Genomic DNA, 20283 nt, shown 5'->3' on the forward strand with positions numbered 1-20283 from the left:
AGGACTATATACAACTGAAAACTCACACCCCAGAAGTGACTCGAACCCATACTGCCAGGAGCAACGCAACTGGTATGTACAGGGACGCCTTAATCCACTTGACCATCACGACCGGACATAAGGAAGTGATAGCCGAAGCTATTTGAACCACTTCCCCGCCGGCACTCGGATGGTAATCTTGGGCATAGCATTTTATCAAATCACCTCATTCTTTGGGGCACACGTGAGGAACACAAATGCAAACAAGCCTGAATGGTCCCCAGGACTATATACAAATGCAAACAAGCCTTTTATACACAATTTAATAAGAAAGTTTATAAAAACTCATAAGCCATATAATCCGGCAAGGCCGATTATTAGTTCAATTGGTTCGGCGGCTTATAAACTCTCTAAGTGGTTAGTCAAAGTTTTGTCCCCTATAGTTGGTACTATTTCCAACTCACACTTGACAAACAATGTGGACTTAGTTAATAAGCTATCCACACTGAATTTAAATTTTGATTTTAAACTTATAAGTTTCGATGTGACCTCTTTATTCACTAAAGTTCCTGTTGATGATCTGTTAGAATTTCTACGTGAGGAACTGCCTAAATATAATTTGAGCTTGCAGACCAATAAAGTATTGGAACTTATTAAATTGTGTATAAAAGACAATTATTTTAGTTTTAATGGTTTATTTCTATTTTTTTTATTTATTTCTAAGTTTATTTCTAGTCTGACGCGCCCGTGTCGCGTCAGACTAGAAATAAAAATGAATTTTGGAGAAGTGATTTTTGATTTACCTCCAACAGTGAAGCATAATGTACGAAAGATTGAGAAAATTCGTGTTAGAATTATTAATCTTACTTTTTCGGTCATATTTAATAAAATATGTCTACAGGAAAGACTGCTACAAAAATATACTAATATATATATATATATATATATATATATATATATATATATATATATATATATATATATATATATATATATATATATATATATATATATATATATATGTCGTACCTAGTAACCAGAACTCACTTCTCAGCCTACTATGCAAGGCCCAATTTGCCTAATAAGCCAAGTTTTCATGAATTAATTGTTTTTCGACTACCTAACCTACCTAACCTAACCTAACTTTTTCGGCTACCTAACCTAACCTATAGAGATAGGTTAGGTTAGGTTAGGTAGGGTTGGTTAGGTTCGGTCATATATCTACGTTAATTTTAACTCCAATAAAATAAAATTGACCTCATACATAATGAAATGGGTAGATTTATCATTTCATAAGAAAAAAATTAGAGAAAATATATTAATTCAGGAAAACATGGCTTATTAGGCAAATCGGGCCTTGCATAGTAGGCCGATAAGTGCGTTCTGGCTACTAGGTACGACATATATATATATATATATATATATATATATATATATATATATATATATATATATATATATATATATATATATATATATATATATATATATATATATATATATATTATATATATATATATATATATATATATTAGTATATTTTGGTAGCAGTCTTTCCTGTAGACATATTTTATTAAATATGACCGAAAAAGTAAGATTAATAATTCTAACACGAATTTTCTCAATCTTTCGTACATTATGCTTCACTGTTGGAGGTAAATCAAAAATCACTTCTCCAAAATTCATTTTTATTTCTAGTCTGACGCGACACGGGCGCGTTTCGTAAAACTTATTACATTTTCAAAGACTTCACAAATACACAACTGATTAGAACTTGCGTTTCCCTGATTTTATATCTACATTTGAGTGAGGTGGGAAGGGTGATGTGGCATTACATTTGAGTGAGGTGGGAAGGATGATGTGGCATTAGAGGATATTAATAGGGTATTAAAAGTATCAACACAAGACAGAACACGAAACAATGGATATTGAATAGAAGTGTTTGTAGAAAGCCTATTGGTCCATATTTCTTGATGCTTCTATATTGGAGCGGAGTCTTGAGGTGGGTAGAATATAGTTGTGCAATAATTGGCTGTTGATTGCTGGTGTTGACTTCTTGATGTGTAGTGCCTCGCAAACGTCAAGCCGCCTGCTATCGCTGTATCTATCGATGATTTCTGTGTTGTTTACTAGGATTTCTCTGGCGATGGTTTGGTTATGGGAAGAGATTATATGTTCCTTAATGGAGCCCTGTTGTTTATGCATCGTTAAACGCCTAGAAAGAGATGTTGTTGTCTTGCCTATATACTGGGTTTTTTGGAGCTTACAGTCCCCAAGTGGGCATTTGAAGGCATAGACGACGTTAGTCTCTTTTAAAGCGTTCTGTTTCGTGTCTGGAGAGTTTCTCATGAGTAGGCTGGCCGTTTTTCTGGTTTTATAGTAAATCGTCAGTTGTATCCTCTGATTTTTGTCTGTAGGGATAACGTTTCTATTAACAATATCTTTCAGGACCCTTTCCTCTGTTTTATGAGCTGTGGAAAAGAAGTTCCTGTAAAATAGTCTAATAGGGGGTATAGGTGTTGTGTTAGTTGTCTCTTCGGAGGTTGCATGGCTTTTCACTTTCCTTCTTATGATGTCTTCGATGAAACCATTGGAGAAGCCGTTATTGACTAGAACCTGCCTTACCCTACAGAGTTCTTCGTCGACTTGCTTCCATTCTGAGCTGTGGCTGAGAGCACGGTCGACGTATGCGTTAACAACACTCCTCTTGTACCTGTCAGGGCAGTCGCTGTTGGCATTTAGGCACATTCCTATGTTTGTTTCCTTTGTGTAGACTGCAGTGTGGAAACCTCCGCCCTTTTCCATGACTGTTACATCTAGAAAAGGCAGCTTCCCATCCTTTTCCGTCTCGTAAGTGAAACGCAGCACGGAACTCTGCTCAAATGCCTCCTTCAGCTCCTGCAGATGTCTGACATCAGGTACCTGTGTAAAAATGTCGTCAACATACCTGCAGTATATGGCCGGTTTCAATTTCATGTCGACTAAGACTTTTTGCTCGATGGTACCCATGTAGAAGTTTGCAAACAGGACACCTAGGGGTCCAGCCTGTACTCCTCTTGACATGCCAGAAAGTATTCTGAGGAAACTACTCCAAGCTTGTACTAAAGAGGCACCCTTCTTGAGCCCGGATGGGCATATGTATAAGCAAGTAGATGGGGTCGCTATGGGTTCTCCCCTAGGTGTCCTGTTTGCAAACTTCTACATGGGTACCATCGAGCAAAAAGTCTTGCATAAACAACAGGGCTCCATTAAGGAACATATAATCTCTTCCCATAACCAAACCATCGCCAGAGAAATCCTAGTAAACAACACAGAAATCATCGATAGATACAGCGATAGCAGGCGGCTTGACGTTTGCGAGGCACTACACATCAAGAAGTCAACACCAGCAATCAACAGCCAATTATTGCACAACTATATTCTACCCACCTCAAGACTCCGCTCCAATATAGAAGCATCAAGAAATATGGACCAATAGGCTTTCTACAAACACTTCTATTCAATATCCATTGTTTCGTGTTCTGTCTTGTGTTGATACTTTTAATACCCTATTAATATCCTCTAATGCCACATCATCCTTCCCACCTCACTCAAATGTAATGCCACATCACCCTTCCCACCTCACTCAAATGTAGATATAAAATCAGGGAAACGCAAGTTCTAATCAGTTGTGTATTTGTGAAGTCTTTGAAAATGTAATAAGTTTTACGAAACGCGCCCGTGTCGCGTCAGACTAGAAATAAAAATGAATTTTGGAGAAGTGATTTTTGATTTACCTCCAACAGTGAAGCATAATGTACGAAAGATTGAGAAAATTCGTGTTAGAATTATTAATCTTACTTTTTCGGTCATATTTAATAAAATATATATATATATATATATATATATATATATATATATATATATATATATATATATATATATATATATATATATATATATATATATATAGGTGTTCAGCAAGGTGATCCTCTTGCTCCCCTTCTTTTCTGCTTAGTCTTAAAAGAAATCACCGAAAGCTTGTCCAGCGAGTTCAACATCTGGTTTTTGGATGATGGCACTATAGCTGGCACCGTAGACCACCTCTTGTCAGATATCAGGAAAATAAGGGAGCAAGAAGTAAGCCTGGGTCTCGTCCTGAACCCTTCCAAGTGTGAAGTAGTCTCCTCCAACCCAGACATCGTAGCTAGAATAAGGTCTGCCTTGCCTGGAGCCCATGTCATTAGGGCCGAGAACAGCACTCTCCTTGGAGCTCCCCTCGGGTCTAACGCCATTGAGGAGATCCTCGACAAGAAAATCGCAGACCTTAGGAGGATGGAAGACAGAATAGGTGACATCGATGCCCACGATGCTTTTTATCTCCTCACCAAATGCCTATCCCTTCCGAGGCTAACCTACTTTCTGAGGTGCGCCCCATCTTACAACAACCCAAAGCTTGACGAGTATGACCTCCTACTGAAGACCATGCTGGAAAAAGTTGTTAACCTCTCTCTCAACGAATGCCAGTGGAAACAAGCCACTCTTCCTGTCAGGCTCGGTGGCTTGGGTGTCCGCACCGCCACCCAAATTGCAGTCCCAGCCTTCCTGTCTTCCTCCTCAGCATCAGATGACCTGCTTAAGGAAATTCTACCTGACACCCTGAGTGATGTAGCGGGGATACAGGACCCCCACTACACGGAATGTGACACGAAATGGGGTGCCATGACAGACCCAGCACTCATATATATATATATATATATATATATATATATATATATATATATATATATAGTTGTTCGTCTGTGTAAACTAAAGTCTTTGAAAATGTAATAAGTTTTACGAAACGCGCTCAAGTGTCGCGTCAGACTAGAAATAAAAATGAATTTTGGAGAATTGATTTTTCAGTTACCATCAACAGTGAAGAAAAATATAAGAAACACTGAGAAAATTCGTGTTAGAATTATTAATCTTACTTTTTCGGTCATATTTAATAATATATGTCTACAGGAAAGACTGCTACCAAAATATACTAATATACTAATATATATATATATATATATATATATATATATATATATATATATATATATATATATATATATATATATATATATATATATATATTGTCTCTAGGACGACAGAACCAGAGTGCAAGGAGGGGGGGATTGCGTGGAAGCTTCAGGAATCCTCGAGGTGCAGTAGTTCCCCAGGTTGTAATTATTTTGACCATGTCGTGGCGTAGTCGTTTAGAGTGTGAATCTGGGAATACCCAGCACATAGGTTCGATCCTCATCACTGCTCTTGCTGATTTTCTCATTGATATATCACGATAATGTGATTTACGTGTGTAACCAAAGGTGTTATGATTCAGATATATTAAATATTGACTAGTATTTCAATATAGGAAGACAGTTAAAATGTTTAGGTTGAGCAGCAATAAAACAAGCATGGAAGCTAGATGCGAAGATGTGAATAAGAGATGAATTAGTTAATGAATCACGAGGATAAATTACAGGGGGGTGGGGGGGGGGGGTATCCACAGTTATAACAGCAAATACGAAGGGAACGATGGGGATCTGTCTTGAGATCTTGAGATGATTTCTGGGCTGAGGTCCTCGACCAGGCCTCCCTTTTGTTACACACCCCCAGGAAGCCGCCCGTAGCAGCTCTCTATAACTCCCAGGTACCTATTTACTGCTAGGTGAACAGGCACATCAGGGTGAAAGAAACTCTGCCCATATGTTTCCGCCTCTACCGGAGATCGAACCCGGAACCTCAAGACTACGAATCCGAAGCGTTGTCCACTCAGCTGTCAGGCCCTTGATGACAGTTACAGCCCCGCTCCTGTGCCAGGTAAGTCCACTTCGGGCTCACCATAGCCCGTGCTACTTGCAACTTTTTGTTCCCAGTAGCTGAATCTTAAACAACAACGGGGATGGGAGTTATTGCGCAGTGGTCTACGTCCTCGGCTGCAGCAGAGGGACCGGGATTCAATCCCCGGACAGGACAGAAACAGTTGGGCATGTTTCCTTTCACCTCGTGCCTCTATTAAACGCTATGCGTACTAGTGTCTTTACAAGATTGTAAGAACTCTTGTATAAATAAATAAATAAATAAAACAAGTTTATCTAACAGTTAAGCAGGCATAGGCGGGAGTTTGGCAATAGTTGTGTTGCATCCTGGTGATGGTCAGTAGTTGGCTTAGGGGTTCTCGATAAGCCTAAGTACAGACTTCCTGTCCCCAACCACAGGAATCATAATTAAATGACCAACAACTGTAAAGGTTCATCCAACGAGCCGATGCTCTTTCCTGCTAGTGTTAGATAAGAACTGCTAAGAAGGACACCCCGCTCCTGTGCCAGATAAGTTCACTACGGGCTCACCATAGCCCGTGCTACTTGGAACTTTTAGTTCTGAGTAGCTGAATCTAAAACAACAACAACAGCTAAGAAGGAGCATGAGGGCAAGAATATAAACTGAAGCCTACCTGCTAATTTGTCGAGCACTTTCCCGCTCCCCGGTCTAACCGGGAACCGGTCGGCCGAGCGGACAGCACGCTGGACTTGTGGTCCTGGGTTCGATCCCAGGCGTCGGCGAGAAACAATGGGCAGAGTTTCTTTCACCCTATGCCCCTGTTACCTAGCAGTAAATAGGTACCTGGGTGTTAGTCAGCTGTCACTGGCTGCGTCCTGGGGGTGGAGGCCTGGTCGAGGACCGGGCCGCGGGGACACTAAAAGCCCCGAAATCATCTCAAGATAACCTCCCCTTCTCCAGGTGCTTCGTGGACGTGATCCTCACCACGACGAGCGGGAAGGTGACGAAGGACGTGGCCGACTTCAGGGTGAAAGGCTTCCCCTGGGCCACCTGCCAGACAGCCAGGCGAGACTGTCCCGCTGGCCTGCTGGGGGTGAGTGCCGACTGGCTCTCTTTGTTCACCTGTTCAAGTTCAAGTATGTTTATTGAGACAAGAAAATACATCTCAAAGGGATAGAGTAGCTTAGGCTATTTCTCCTGGGTCCGCCTCTGAACTGTTATAGCCTGGTGCGGTAACTTCCTAAACTTTTCGAAAAGCTTGTATTTTTTTTCATCCATGTCAATACGTTTAATTATATTGTATTATTGTATGTTATTAATCGCTCCCTCACCTTTAAATTGATGTCTGTATTCATTACGGAGGTGGGCGACACCTGAAACTTTTATGTGTTAATATCACTTTAAAAGAGGACGTTTTCTTTTTTAGTTTACTTTCTACCACAGACGTTGAGGGATACTGAAACGCGCGGTAAATATCGTCGCCATTGATGTTTCTACGACCATCCCTGACTAATATATATATAAGCATTACCAACATTAACAACAACATTAGAATTTTAATTAGTGAATATTCATACAAATCTTCACATCTCTGCCTGGACTGAACAGGTGTACAGCCATAAATAACTTGAATCTGACAGGAGTAATGATATATGGCAAACAATTAGTGGTGAAATATATTTGTAAAATATATAGCTAAATATTTAACACATTCTCCTGTTTATATATTAGTTTTTTGTAACTATGTGTACCATAGTACAAAGATTGACTTTCTAAACAATTAGATAGTAGAACTTTGTACTATTCACTTTACAGTCCAAAAAAAAAATGAGAATAAAAACAAACTTAGCTCTTCCTAGGCCTAGAATAGCACACATATGTACTATACTAGGCCTCAGATAGCGTGTATTAGATCTAGCAAGATCAGGGTAGGTTAGTTTACTTTGTCTTCGCAACATAAGTAGAAAATATTTTTCCAGTTTGTCCAAATTAAATAGTACCGATTTCTACTTTCTAATTGTGTTGTACCTCGGTATATATACTATAGCCTTCATTCTTCCTATAAGGATGAGAAAACCTTCTTACCAAAACAGGAGAACGGGCTGAAGTATTAGAATGATAACTTTGACACTGTATAGGCCTACTTATGCAGATATAAGAGAAGCATAAATATTAAAGACCAACGTCTGACAGACGTCGGTACTATCATGGACTACACTAAGAATTAGCCCAAATGTGGCAAGAGAAGACGTTGCCTCCATGTAAAATGATGAGGTATACCATTGTCCGGAACAGAGTACCTGTTAAGTTTATAGGTGGTTGTTCCGTTGCTGTTGGAGCTGGAGAAAGGGTACGAGGCCTGGGAGGAGAAATGTTCGAGACGTATTAAATTCTGCTTAAGTTTCGTGATAGGCTTAAAGTCTCAATGACGTTTAAAAGTAAACTTTCAGTAAATATGACCAGGAGGATTAAGTAACTTGAAGAATTCCCCGGGCGGCATAATGATTGGTGCATACTGGAAGCTGCTTCACACTTGCATTCCTATATTTGAATTCATTTCTGTAATTTGCTTTTTCAGCATGTCAAGAAACTCTTCGGAGATAATTTAATCCCCATCACTGGCAACACCACCGTCAAGCTTTGTGAACTGTTCGGGTTGGACCTGCCACCAGGTGTCGCAGGAGAGGTCCACGCTCACTACGTCGCCAGCGGCTGCGGCAAGGAAGGCTCTACGGTCAGCTCACTACTACACACACACACTCTTCTTTAACCCCTCACTTTCTCTCTCTCTTTAATTTTCAAACTGAAACTAGGATTGGCAAAAATGTTTTAATGGAAATTCTCATTTAATTTATTTGTTTAAACACGAGAAAGTACAGTAGGTCCTGTAACCAGTCGGCTGTAACAATGGTGATGAATACATTACGTTCTTTGCAAAGTCACAACCGCGCTTTGTGTTCTTGGTAAGGCTTGAGAGTCTGTATAAAAAGATCTATAGTAAGTTTTATTTTCAATGTGAATATTTTATTTAATATTAGGCTACAAAGATACTAACAAGTTTTTACCTGAATTATCCTGAGGACCACCATCTCTCTAGTGGTCTCGACGAGGACAGGGAGCCGGTGGCTTGTCAAAGGTCCCTCCTCCCATTGTAGATGGCCAATTGGCTTAATTTATTAAATATTGTATTTATGGGGACTAGACAACCACATGAATAATCGCTTACGGAATGATCCTTAGTGGGTGTAAGTCTCCCTTTATCATTTTTCTTAACTAAAACTAGGGTTCACTAGGAGTGGGGTTTATGTTCCTAATGAAACTGCAAGTTGTTATCCTCCAACAGCTCATTTGACCCTAGAAACTCACGTATGTGTTACGGTTATTATTAGGTTTCCAATAGGAATAAATTAATTTAATGCTAAGTTACTTTCGTGTAAATTACAGGATGAACCAGGAACCAACTGTGTCTTCCTTTTTCCCGCCTTTTCCAAACCCTTTGGGCATAGAAGCGAAGCACCAAGGTCTTCATATGATCTTTTGGTTTGACTTCCCGCATATCTAAATGTTGAGTGAACATGTTCCAAACGTGAGTCAGCCTCTGAAGAATGACTGCTGACGGAGTGATGTTGAGAAAGGCATATCCAGCATGAGGCTGTTGATTGCTGAGCGCCTTGTGTTGTGGTTCCGTCTATGTGTTGTCCACGAAGTTGGACCATATGGGGAACCTTGAGAATATCGGCCTTGTGCATAACATTAAGTCCGCCAGCCAGTATTCTCTGGTACTGAAGGCTTTCATATACAGGTTAAGACTATAGAGATGAGCCTTCTCGCGTGGTTCTCCACATTGTCCAGAATTAAGGGTCCCGGTAGTACAGTCGGGATCGTTCTCGACTTAACCGAGAATTCCGGGTTCGTATCCCAGGTAGGACAGAAATAGTTTGGCACGTTTCTTATCACCTAATGCCCCTGTCCACCTAGCAGTAAATAGGTACCCAGCAGTTATATATAAATGAGTCATTGCATTAATCTAAGAACGATCGGAAGGCGGGACCAGGAGCCTAGCTCGACTGCAGCCACTTATAGTCAGCATAATTGTTGTGGGGTTACATTCTGGGGAGGATCAGTAATTCGACCCTGGGGGAGAAACCTCGATATAAGCCAAACATGTACTCTATGTATAAATTGGCTGCCTGTCCCCCGACACAATGAATTATTATTATTATTAAATTATTCGAATAGATGAGGAGCAGGCCGGCCAGGAGAGCGGTGCATACTTCAGATGATAGCAAACTTGTTTCATATAGGATGTACACCTCCAGCTGTCACGAGGCCTGTACATTTCTTGGCTGCCATGCTTGCTAGGCTACGTACGTTGTTCTTCATTGTCATTGAGGACTCAAACTTCACTTCCAAACTGTCAAGTTCATCACTGAACACAATGTTTCTGCCACCCATTCGTCTATATCCTAGTTGCAATATCATGCTATAATGTTATCATCATCGTCGTTGTATTCTCAGCCACAACTGTGACCTGATATCTCCAACCCCAGGATGATATTGCTGAAAGTTGTTGATTAATGAGTCACGTAGCAGTTGGTGATTCTTATTTTTCCATATGTAATCGTTAGTATAGAGTATAGGCCTGAGCTCTCTCTCTCTCTTTAATTAATATAAGCATTAGGCGGCATATTGTATTATATTGTAATAAGAGAGATATTGTTTTTTGCAGTATCTGGGTAGACTGTGCTGCTGGAAGTGCATCGTTGGCCCCCACACATTCTTCCATCCTAACGACAACTGTGCCGCCTCAACCAGGCCATCCTGGTGCCCCTGAGTCTACTCCTTTGTGCTGTCGAACCTCACCGCCCCAACCCCCTTCCAGTCAGTATCTAACCTCTCTACCACTACCCATCCCAGCCCTATCCACCTCTTCCAAGTCCCGTTTGACGCCAATCCCTGCAACCTCTTCCTGCTTCATCTAGCCCAATCTTAAATTTGAATTAACTAAATTAATCAGTGTGTGTATCATGCCATTCGCTGTTAATTGATTAGCCAGTTGTTAACTAGGTCATTCGTAGCTAACAAAAAACCATGGAGAATTAGGACAACTATTGCTAACAAGATCCAAAATTAACTAGAATACTAGATTAGCTATTACTAACAGGATATAAGATTGCTAATTATTTAAAGTTAATAATTGTTAAATAATTCAACTAACGTTAACTATATATAAACCGATGACTAAATAAAAATGTACACCCTTAATTGCAAACGGGTTAAGTGATTGACAAGTATAGGTCAGCTAGTTGACCGGATCAATCAATGTTAACTAGGTCAACTGGCCCAATTAATTAGGCCAACTACTAAATATTTGTAAATATATTGAATACATTTAACAAGATCAACCTTTATTAAGCAGATTCAATATTGTTAATTTTATAGGTCATATATTAATAACATCACTGAGGGTTGATTTATGTGAAAACTTATTCTTGTAAAATTTACTTCTTTTTTATATAGTTTCACTTAAAAATGCAAACTAGAGTTGTGTAAATTTCCACTGTTAGTTAATTTAAATAATAACTTGTCGTCGGTTTCTGTTTAGACTGATAAAAAATCAGTATTGAGCTAATTTTGACAACTTATGAAAATTATAGTTATTACTTTTACTAATACAATTTGTAAACATATTAAAGACAGTGTATACAATAAACATTAATATTGCATTTAATATGAGTTTCATTGGTTTATTATCGAGCCCCTTACCCGTATTGAGAGGGTGGATACAATGGAACACCTTCTTGACTGCCCTCGATTGCCGTCGACAGCACACTTAGATGACGGAGCAAATTTACGAAGGTTTTCCTTCTTAGTGTGGCTACCTGAATACCGACATAACCGCTAAGAAGAAAAACATTCGTAAGTACCTTCGTGAATCTTGCCACAGATCCCGGACGCACCTGGGGATCATCCCGGACGTAGGTTCGAACCCTCATTGCGGCCCTTGTAGATTTGTTCACTCTTAATTAATGTAAATTACACGAACAGTAAGAGTCTAAGACACAAATTAAACGATATAAATGCTCTTGTCTGCACAAAAACAAGATATTATTGCACTTATTGAAACATGGATTAATGTAGAAAACAGAGAACTATTAGCTGAATATCATATTCATGGATTTAAACTATTTCACACACACATATATATATGAGACGTGGAAAGGAAGTAGCAATATATGTTAGGGAAAATTTGAAATGTAGTCTAGGGAATTAGGGAAGTTGTAGTTATTAAGGAAAGGATTGGTCCATTAAAAACTGGGACAGGTCAGATAACTGATAACGAGATGAGTGGTATTTTTAATAAATATTTTATCTCTGTATTTATTAGAGAGGCACTTAACATTATGCCTTCAGCCGAACAAATTTATGTGGGTGGGGACGAGGACAGGTTAACTAGTCTATCAGTTACCAGGGATGATATTATTAAACAAATAGTAAAACTCAAACCAAACAAATCCCCAGGATGAAGTGTTTGCCAGGGTGCTAAAGGAATGTAAAGAGGAGCTTTGCGAGCCATTGTCTACCATCTATATAAATAAAAATGGAAATGTTCGTTTGTGCATGACCGGGCTTTGGGAGTAGAAGAACTCCCAGAAGCCCATCGAGCAAGAGGTAGACAGAGCCTCGAGGCACTCTACTTACAACATTTTCCCACTCTGACTTGGCTGACTCCATTTATACTAACTCTTTGTTTGTTTCTCTCTTTTGGCCATGCCCTAATTCAACTTAATATAGCATCCCCAATACCACGAGCCTCTATCTTATTCAGTCTTTCATTTGGCACTGAATCAAAAGATTTGCTAAAGTCAAGGTACACAACATCACAAACCTTACCTTACTATCAAATGCCTCATCTATGATGGAATAAAATGAAAGCAAATTTGTTATATATCGAAGGCCATTAGAAAAACGATGTTGTAACTAATTTATTAATCTGTTTTTCAAGATGATGACGAGTGGTATTTTGTTAAAAATGATTAGGATTAATAGATCACTGCAATTGTAATTTTCTATAGATATTTATTTATTAAAATACGAATGTACAAACTACATAATTTTTTTGCAAACTACATAATATATTGATTTCAGTGCATAAAGAAATAACATTAACGTGATTTGTTCTATGTTTACTGAACATCGAAAAAAAATTATAGGAGCTACCCAAACTACGAAAGCAGTTTACGCAGTTCACAACTGTTGATGTCTACATGTGTACTGTACACATAGTCTCTTTCAAAGTTATCAATGTTCCTGGTGACGCTGTCGTTCTCTCTCGTCATCTCATAGTCGTTTCTGGTGTCGTTATTAACATCACTCTCGCTACTGCTTACTCCAATGGTAGAGTTCTCCCAAGCAACAATGTCAGCCTGGAGGTCAGGGAGGCGAGTGTAGGAGGCGTGATCCAGAGGGAATCGCGTGAAGGGGTCGGATGGGTGGGATGTAAACAGCAGTTGGACCAGCGTCGACTCCTCCACCACCATCTTGGACGAGTGTAACAGCACCGGCGCCTTCATCACTGCTCCTGTCACACTGTCCACGATCCGCTCCGGCCAGTTCTCTCCGTCGACTCCTCAATGGGAGTTGGGAAGTGGTTGAAACAGAACCCAGACTCTGCTCCCTGCTTGTTGAGTGAAGACAGGACCTGGGCGTGGTTAAGGCGCAACACCCGAGAAACAGACGTCGATTTCTCTTGCAATGCTTTGTAAATGTTGTCCAAACTTGTGAATATCTTTACATGTATTTTTGCATCCTGTTGTCGCAACCTAGAGCTTATTGCAACTAATGAATCGGTGACAGTAACGAGGGAAGATGCAGCAGATTCTGCAAGACCAGGAACTTTATACGTCGAAGAGTATAAAGTCAGCCACCAGCGCCTTAAACATATAACAGATATTACAAAACGACGTTATAGTTCGAGAAATTTGGTGATCATTAAGAAGATATATCTCCCGCGATGCCTCTGCCTTTTGTCCCAGGAACTGAACAATACGGTTCAAAAACACTACTTCTGATCCAGTCTCCAGACACCTCACTTCGCGCGTCGCTGAAGCTGCAACAGCGTCTAGCTTGCCATTTTTCTCAAGGATGCGCAACAACTTGGCAACAGAGACAGTTAAACTCAACTTAGTGTCATTAGGTGATGCAACTCCAAGTATGAACCTGTGGCAACTATTATGATCTCAGCCTACAGGAGAAACGAGTCTCCCCCTTGAGAGTTATTCAGCAGGCCTGACCTAACTAGAAGGTATAGGAAATATAGAGGCGATAACACATACGTAAAATAGTTGGTAGGATTTAAATAACAATTTGAGATTATGGGCAGTGAAGAAGAAAACAGATAAATGACTGGCTAGGAGATGTGGACATTTTGCTGGAGGCGTGAGGCTCGCTTCTGGAGGGCTTTGACCTCACTTGAGGCCAGACATCGCAGGGGGAAAGCCGTGCTCCGTTGAGCTCCCGTCAGAAGGGAACCCCTAGTGATATATCTCGAAGAGAAGAGAAGTGTGCAGACGTACCAGCTGTGGAATCGAGCTGGGGATGTGTGGTCTCAAGTCCTGGTCGACGAGGAGAGTATTAAACCGCCCAGAGGCATTATCGTGGGCCGTGGCAGCGCTCTGACCAAGCTCCGTCAGATGGAGGAGCGCCCTCGACGAGACAATCTGTGGTTTGTCTTTGGGGAAGAAGTTGCTGAGAACTTCGAAGCCAGCACAGAAGGAGTAGTTGATGAGACTCCAAGGTAGTGGAACAGAGGACCTCGAGCTGTGAGGAGAAGCAGTGAAGAGGAGTGTCACGTGCTTCTGTAGAGGTGGTGAAGCACCATAGTTGCTCGAGGGAACTTCATGGTGTAGCAGCCAAGAGAGCTGTGGAGGACCCTAGCAGAAGGGTGAAGCACCGTAGTTGCTCAAGGAAACTTCATGATAGCAGCCTGGAGGAGCTGCAGAGGATCCTGGTAGTGAAGCCCGGAAGAACCTGAAGATATCAGGGTAGTGAACTTCCAGAGGTGGAAGGGAAGTTCTGGTAGATTACTTGTAGGGAGTTGATAGTGTTTGGTTGTCATTAGCGTGCAAGACGCAGTGAGAGGTGAGTGGTTGTTTGCATTCTTATGTCAAGGAGTGTTTTATACTGAAGTTTAGAGTTACAGTCGTAGGCTGGATTACCCACGGATGTATGTGTTCTAGGACTGATAGGGTGATCGATTGATCATTGTTGTGTATCAAGGAACATTTATACTGATACGTGTTATTGCATTCACATGCTGATTTTCTTTGTACACGTTTTGTACGTGTACAAATATATATATATATATATATATATATATATATATATATATATATATATATATATATATATATATATATATATATATATATATATATATATATATATATATATATATATATATATATATATATATATATATATATATATATAATGTTGATAATGCAACAGTGTAGTATAAGACTTGATCTACTTGAAGAGGTAGATAGTATCAGGTGGGGAATCAGAAGATAGGATACCACTTGATAAGCTGATGATAGAGTTCTGGTTGTGTTGGAGTGCATTGTAATAGTATAGAGTATAGGACTCATTATTATTATATGTGTGTATGTATTGTGTATGTGCTCTGTCCAGTAAATGTATTCAAATTTGCTGGTATTTGACCTTGTCCTAGTGAGGCTTCCCATGAAATAGTACAGAAGGAGAGAGAGAGAGAAAGAACCAAGAACCACTGCTGTGGACAGGGTAGAAGGTAATACTAATAAGTCAAAAGGGGATTGAGGAGATCATATCACCTAAGGAGAGAGGGGGAGTCACAGCAGCTCGAGTGGGTGTGTGCACGTGACAACGAGGCTAAGTGTTGGAGCCGCATCCCCTAAATGTGTGACGTTGAGCCCCTCTCCAAGGGCCAGAAGCGCCTAGTGTGATCTCCTAGAGAGGTATAAGCATTCTACCGAGTTGTGGGTTGGGTTGTCCGTAAAGAAGGATCAACGACGACAACAACACCAACCAACAAACAATCTATAATACAACCCAGCCCGTTTACATCCTTCATGCGAGAATTTGCATCCTCCAGGTACTCCTTTGGACACATGGCAATAATGCGAATCATTTCCAAACGAAGGAACGGGTTGGGACACAGTTGATTATCAGTGAATATCCTTAGAATAAACGGTTTAAATACTTCAGGAACTAATGTGCAGAAATCCATGCAGTATCCTTATCGCTTGTGACTGACAAGATCAATTATGGTACAGAGAACGCTCTCCCAGCGACCCGTCAACCTTATCAACTTCGTCGACATAAATGAGGCCATTGTTAGCGCCCAAAATAAACCAAGGCGAGTATTTTCGAGTAAAATATTTGTTTGGTCAACAACAGTAACAATCTGGTTCTCTTTTGACTATATCGTTCCCAGCATATTGTCGTGAGGTATTATGGTGGGGTCGATCTTCCGAACAGCCTCAAGGAACGCTTGAACCTTGGACGGGAGATGTCTCCCGTCATCTTTGAGTTGTTGTTGTTATAGATTCAGCTACTCGGAACAAGTTCCAAGCAGCACGGGCTATGGCGAGCCCGTAACTTACCTGGCACAGGAGCGGGGCAAGTAGCATGGGCTATGGTTAGCCCTGCATCTTTGAGTTGTTGTTGTTGTTGTTGTTAAAGATTTAGCTACTCAGGACGAAGTGTCCATGTAGCACGGGCTATGGTGAGCCCGTAATTGAGTTTGGTTATACATGATAACCTTTTTCCTGTGATATTTGGGTCTAAGTTTAAAATGGAGGAGAGGACTTCTTTTTCCCTGCTTATTTATCGCTTCTGTTTTAGTGCACTGGTTTTAATCTTGTTTTATTAACATTATCTTGGTGACGGATGTAGATGCAGAATGCTCACTAATGAGTCCCATTCCTCAACAATCTCTTTCTATGATTTTCTAATCATTGTAGTCGCGGTGGAATGTGCATCTAATGCAGCTGGTGTCGTTGGATTAATGTTGAGTTTGATGCGCAGGGGTTCAGTAGCTTCACATTCCAGTAAGTAGTGTAATAGTGGCGCCTCTGCTTCAGTTTCACAGATGTGACACTCTTTAACTATTGGGTTCATTACCTCCCAGCAGCACTTGTAACCAAGTCTGAGTCTGTGTATGGCTACTGCAATATCTCTGGATATCTTTTTGCCAGGCTTGAAAGAGGAGTAACCAGTGGCTTGTTCGTACCATATCGCAGTGGATCTTCCTTCCGCTACTTTGGCTCTGTGGCGACTTTTGATAGCTGAGAATATTTTCTTCTTGATTTGCTCCTTTATCTGTGAGAAACTTGGAGGTATTTGAACCTGTACAACAGGTAGAGCAGTGGCAGTTTTTGCTAATGAGTCTGCCTTTTCATTACCATCTATGCCAATGTGACTTGGTATCCAATTTAGGGTGATTGACAGCCCTCGCTTATGGGCATCTTTTCCTATATGTTGAATTTCTGTGAGGAGTTCTATATTATCTCTGTGCTGACTGGATAACAATGCCTGGAGCGAAGATTTAGAGTCTGTATGAATGATGACATCATGTAAATTATTCTCAATTGTATAGTTTATTGCCTCCTTCAGGGCATATAATTTTGTTTGCAGTGTTGAGCACCCACTATTCATGCTCCAGTAAGCTTCATGGTTGGTAGTGTAAACTGCTGCCCCAGCAGAACCTTTTTTCTTGATCAACTGATCCGTCTGTGAAGATGTGAGTCGTTGTGGGTCTAGAGATAGTTTCCATTTGTTGTTCTATTACTTCCTTGAGCCTCTGCGGGTCACATGCTGATTTTTTAACTGGTAATCTTTCAATGATTATCTTTAGATTCGATTCTTCCCATGGAGGAGGCTGTCGAAAGTGTTGATATGGTCTATCTTCCCCTTTGTTTTTAATGGTCCATTTCAGGTCCATTTTCTCTAAAATCTTGACCACATTATCCATCCATGAGCTTGTTCTATACTGTAGGTTTTTCTGAAAGGATCTCTGTATGCTGTCTTTGATTGACAGCCTGGCGGTTGTTCCAGTAAATTTTCCTATTATGATGGCTATCCTTTGTTTCATCCTGTTTTCTAATGCTGGTAAATTTGTTTCCATTCTAAGGTTCTCTCTACGCGTCCATATAGGTGCTCCCAGCATTATTCTCAGAGCATCATTTTGAGACACTTCCAGTTTCTCCCATTGGTTATCACTGAGGGATGTAAGAGCAGGAGCAGCATAGTCGATGAGTGACCTAACTGCTTAAACGTAGTACATTTTGAGTACTGGTAGAGATGCACATCTTTGAGTGTGGGAACAAAAGGTTATATTACCTTAGTGAGGTGATAAATTAGGGGTGACATGATAGAGGTATACAAGTGGGTGAAAGGGCATAACAAAAGGGATATGGTATTAAATGAATAAACACAAAATAGAAAACGAAACAATAGGTTTAAATTGAATAAGTTCAGATTTACGAAAGACCTGAGTAAATAGTTCTCTATTTACGTCTTTAATAATTTAATTTATAAATTGTTCTCTATATTTCATTCACGTAACAGGGTTATTAAGAACATAAGAACAAAGGTATCTGCAGAGGCCTATTGCCCCATTCGAGGCAGCTCCTATATATAAAAACTCAATTCCACATATCCAACCCACGTTAGAAACAATTAAGGGACCCCACCTCCACCACGTTACGCGGTAATTGGTTCCACAAATCAATAACCCTGTTACCGAACCAGTATTTACCCAAGTCCTTCCTAAATCTAAACTTATCCAATTTATTTGTTCTGTCTTGTGTTGATAGTTTTAATACCCTATTAATATCCCCTTTGCTATGTCCATTCATCCACTTGTAAACCTCTGTCATGTCAATCCTAACTCTTCGCCTTTCCAATATTTATACTTTCTTTCAATTTAAGCTTTGTTAATCTCTCTTCATATGACAGGTTTCTAATTTGCGGAATTAACTTTGTCAACCTAAGCTGGACACGTTCAAGTGAATTTATATCCATTCTATAGTACGGCGACCAAAACTGAATTGCATAATCTAAATGGGGCCTAACCAGAGCAAGATATAGCTGTAGAACAACACCAGGTGTGTTGTTACTAACGCTTCGATTAATAAATCTCAATGTAGTATTTGCTTTATTACGAACATTCATGCATTGATCTTTTGGTTTTAAATTCTTACTAATCATAACTCCCAGATCCCTTTCGCAATCCGACTTCGCAATCTCAACACCATCTAGCTCGTGTCTTGTAACTATATCATCATTAACTAACCTCAAAACTTTACATTTGCATTAAACTTAACTCCGTATCTCCATAATGTGGTGGAGGTAGGGTCCCTCGATTGTTTCAAACGTGGGTTGGACATGCATATGAGTGGGATTGGGTGGTTATAAATAGGAGCTGCCTCGTATGGGTAAATAGGCCTTCTGCAGTTACCTTTGTTCTTATGTTCTTATTTTAAATTTTCCCTAACTTATATGGCTACTCACGGACTTCGCAATCTCAACAGCATCTTACTCATATCTTGTAACTATCATTACTAAAACTTTACATTTGTCAACATTAAACTGCGTCTGCCATTCTTTTGACCATTTCAAAACCCTATTTAGATCATCTTGAAGTGATTGTGATAGTTTATCTCCCTCCCGATTTATGTATCATCGGCAAATATTGCTGCTCAAACCTTAATCTAATCATACATATATTTTGAATAACAGAGGTTCTCACAAGTCAAGCCTGGCCTCGGGCCGGGCTTTGGGAGTAGAAGAACTCCCACTGGGTGAACTTGTCCAGTTCCCCAAGCCGGGGGAACAAAAAAGAGTACCCCAGCTCCAGATCAGAGCAAAACCAAATCTCAGAGGAGAATATATTCTGAGGCTCAAAGACGAGTTAGCCGCAACGATTCTGAAAAATTACACAAAATGTGAGGAACTGAAGCCAGCGGATAAAATAAGAAAAATCATTGTCCTCCACTATCCCTTGCATATGGCCCTTGACCATCTCGAAAAGCTGAACTATGTGGTGTCAGTAGAGAGATGCTGGGTAAAAACCACAAAGCAGGAAACCCGACAAGTCCTTCTCACAGTAAGAGGACGGATCCCGGAGAAACTTGTCCTTGGAATCTGGGGCGTGTTCCAACACAGGCCTTACACCCCAGAGCCACTAAGATGCTTCAGATGTCAGAGATTTGGGCATCACAAAAGATGGCTGCCAACGCCCAGTGAGGTGTGGAGTCTGCAGCCAGCCCCACGACATAAAAATATGCATTGACAAACACAAAGCAAACCACCCTGTCCAAGCAAAGTGCCCAAATTGCTCCAAGGCACATCACGCCTGGAACTTAAAATGCCCTGAAAGGCTCAAAAAAATTCAAACGAACCCCACGTCTACAACGGAGCCGAATCCCCCACCAAAACTTATACTAGCTCCTCTGCCCACTAAAA

The 20283-nt window shown here is 40.3% G+C and overlaps 1 protein-coding gene across 1 annotated transcript in view; it reads left to right on the forward strand.

Moving 5' to 3' along the window:
* The window catches only part of LOC123769084 (uncharacterized), a 33875-nt gene extending 22372 nt beyond the window's left edge, over positions 1-11503 (forward strand). The window contains exons 3-5 of the mRNA XM_045760040.2: positions 6733-6865; positions 8351-8506; positions 10502-11503. Of these exons, the coding sequence (XP_045615996.2) occupies positions 6733-6865; positions 8351-8506; positions 10502-10606 (394 nt within the window). The 3' untranslated portion in view covers positions 10607-11503. The remainder of the gene's footprint in view (positions 1-6732; positions 6866-8350; positions 8507-10501) is intronic.
* The last annotated feature ends 8780 nt before the right edge of the window (positions 11504-20283 follow it).

The sequence above is a fragment of the Procambarus clarkii genome, chromosome 64 (genome assembly GCF_040958095.1).
Source record: "Procambarus clarkii isolate CNS0578487 chromosome 64, FALCON_Pclarkii_2.0, whole genome shotgun sequence".
Classification (NCBI taxonomy): Eukaryota; Metazoa; Arthropoda; class Malacostraca; order Decapoda; family Cambaridae; genus Procambarus; species Procambarus clarkii.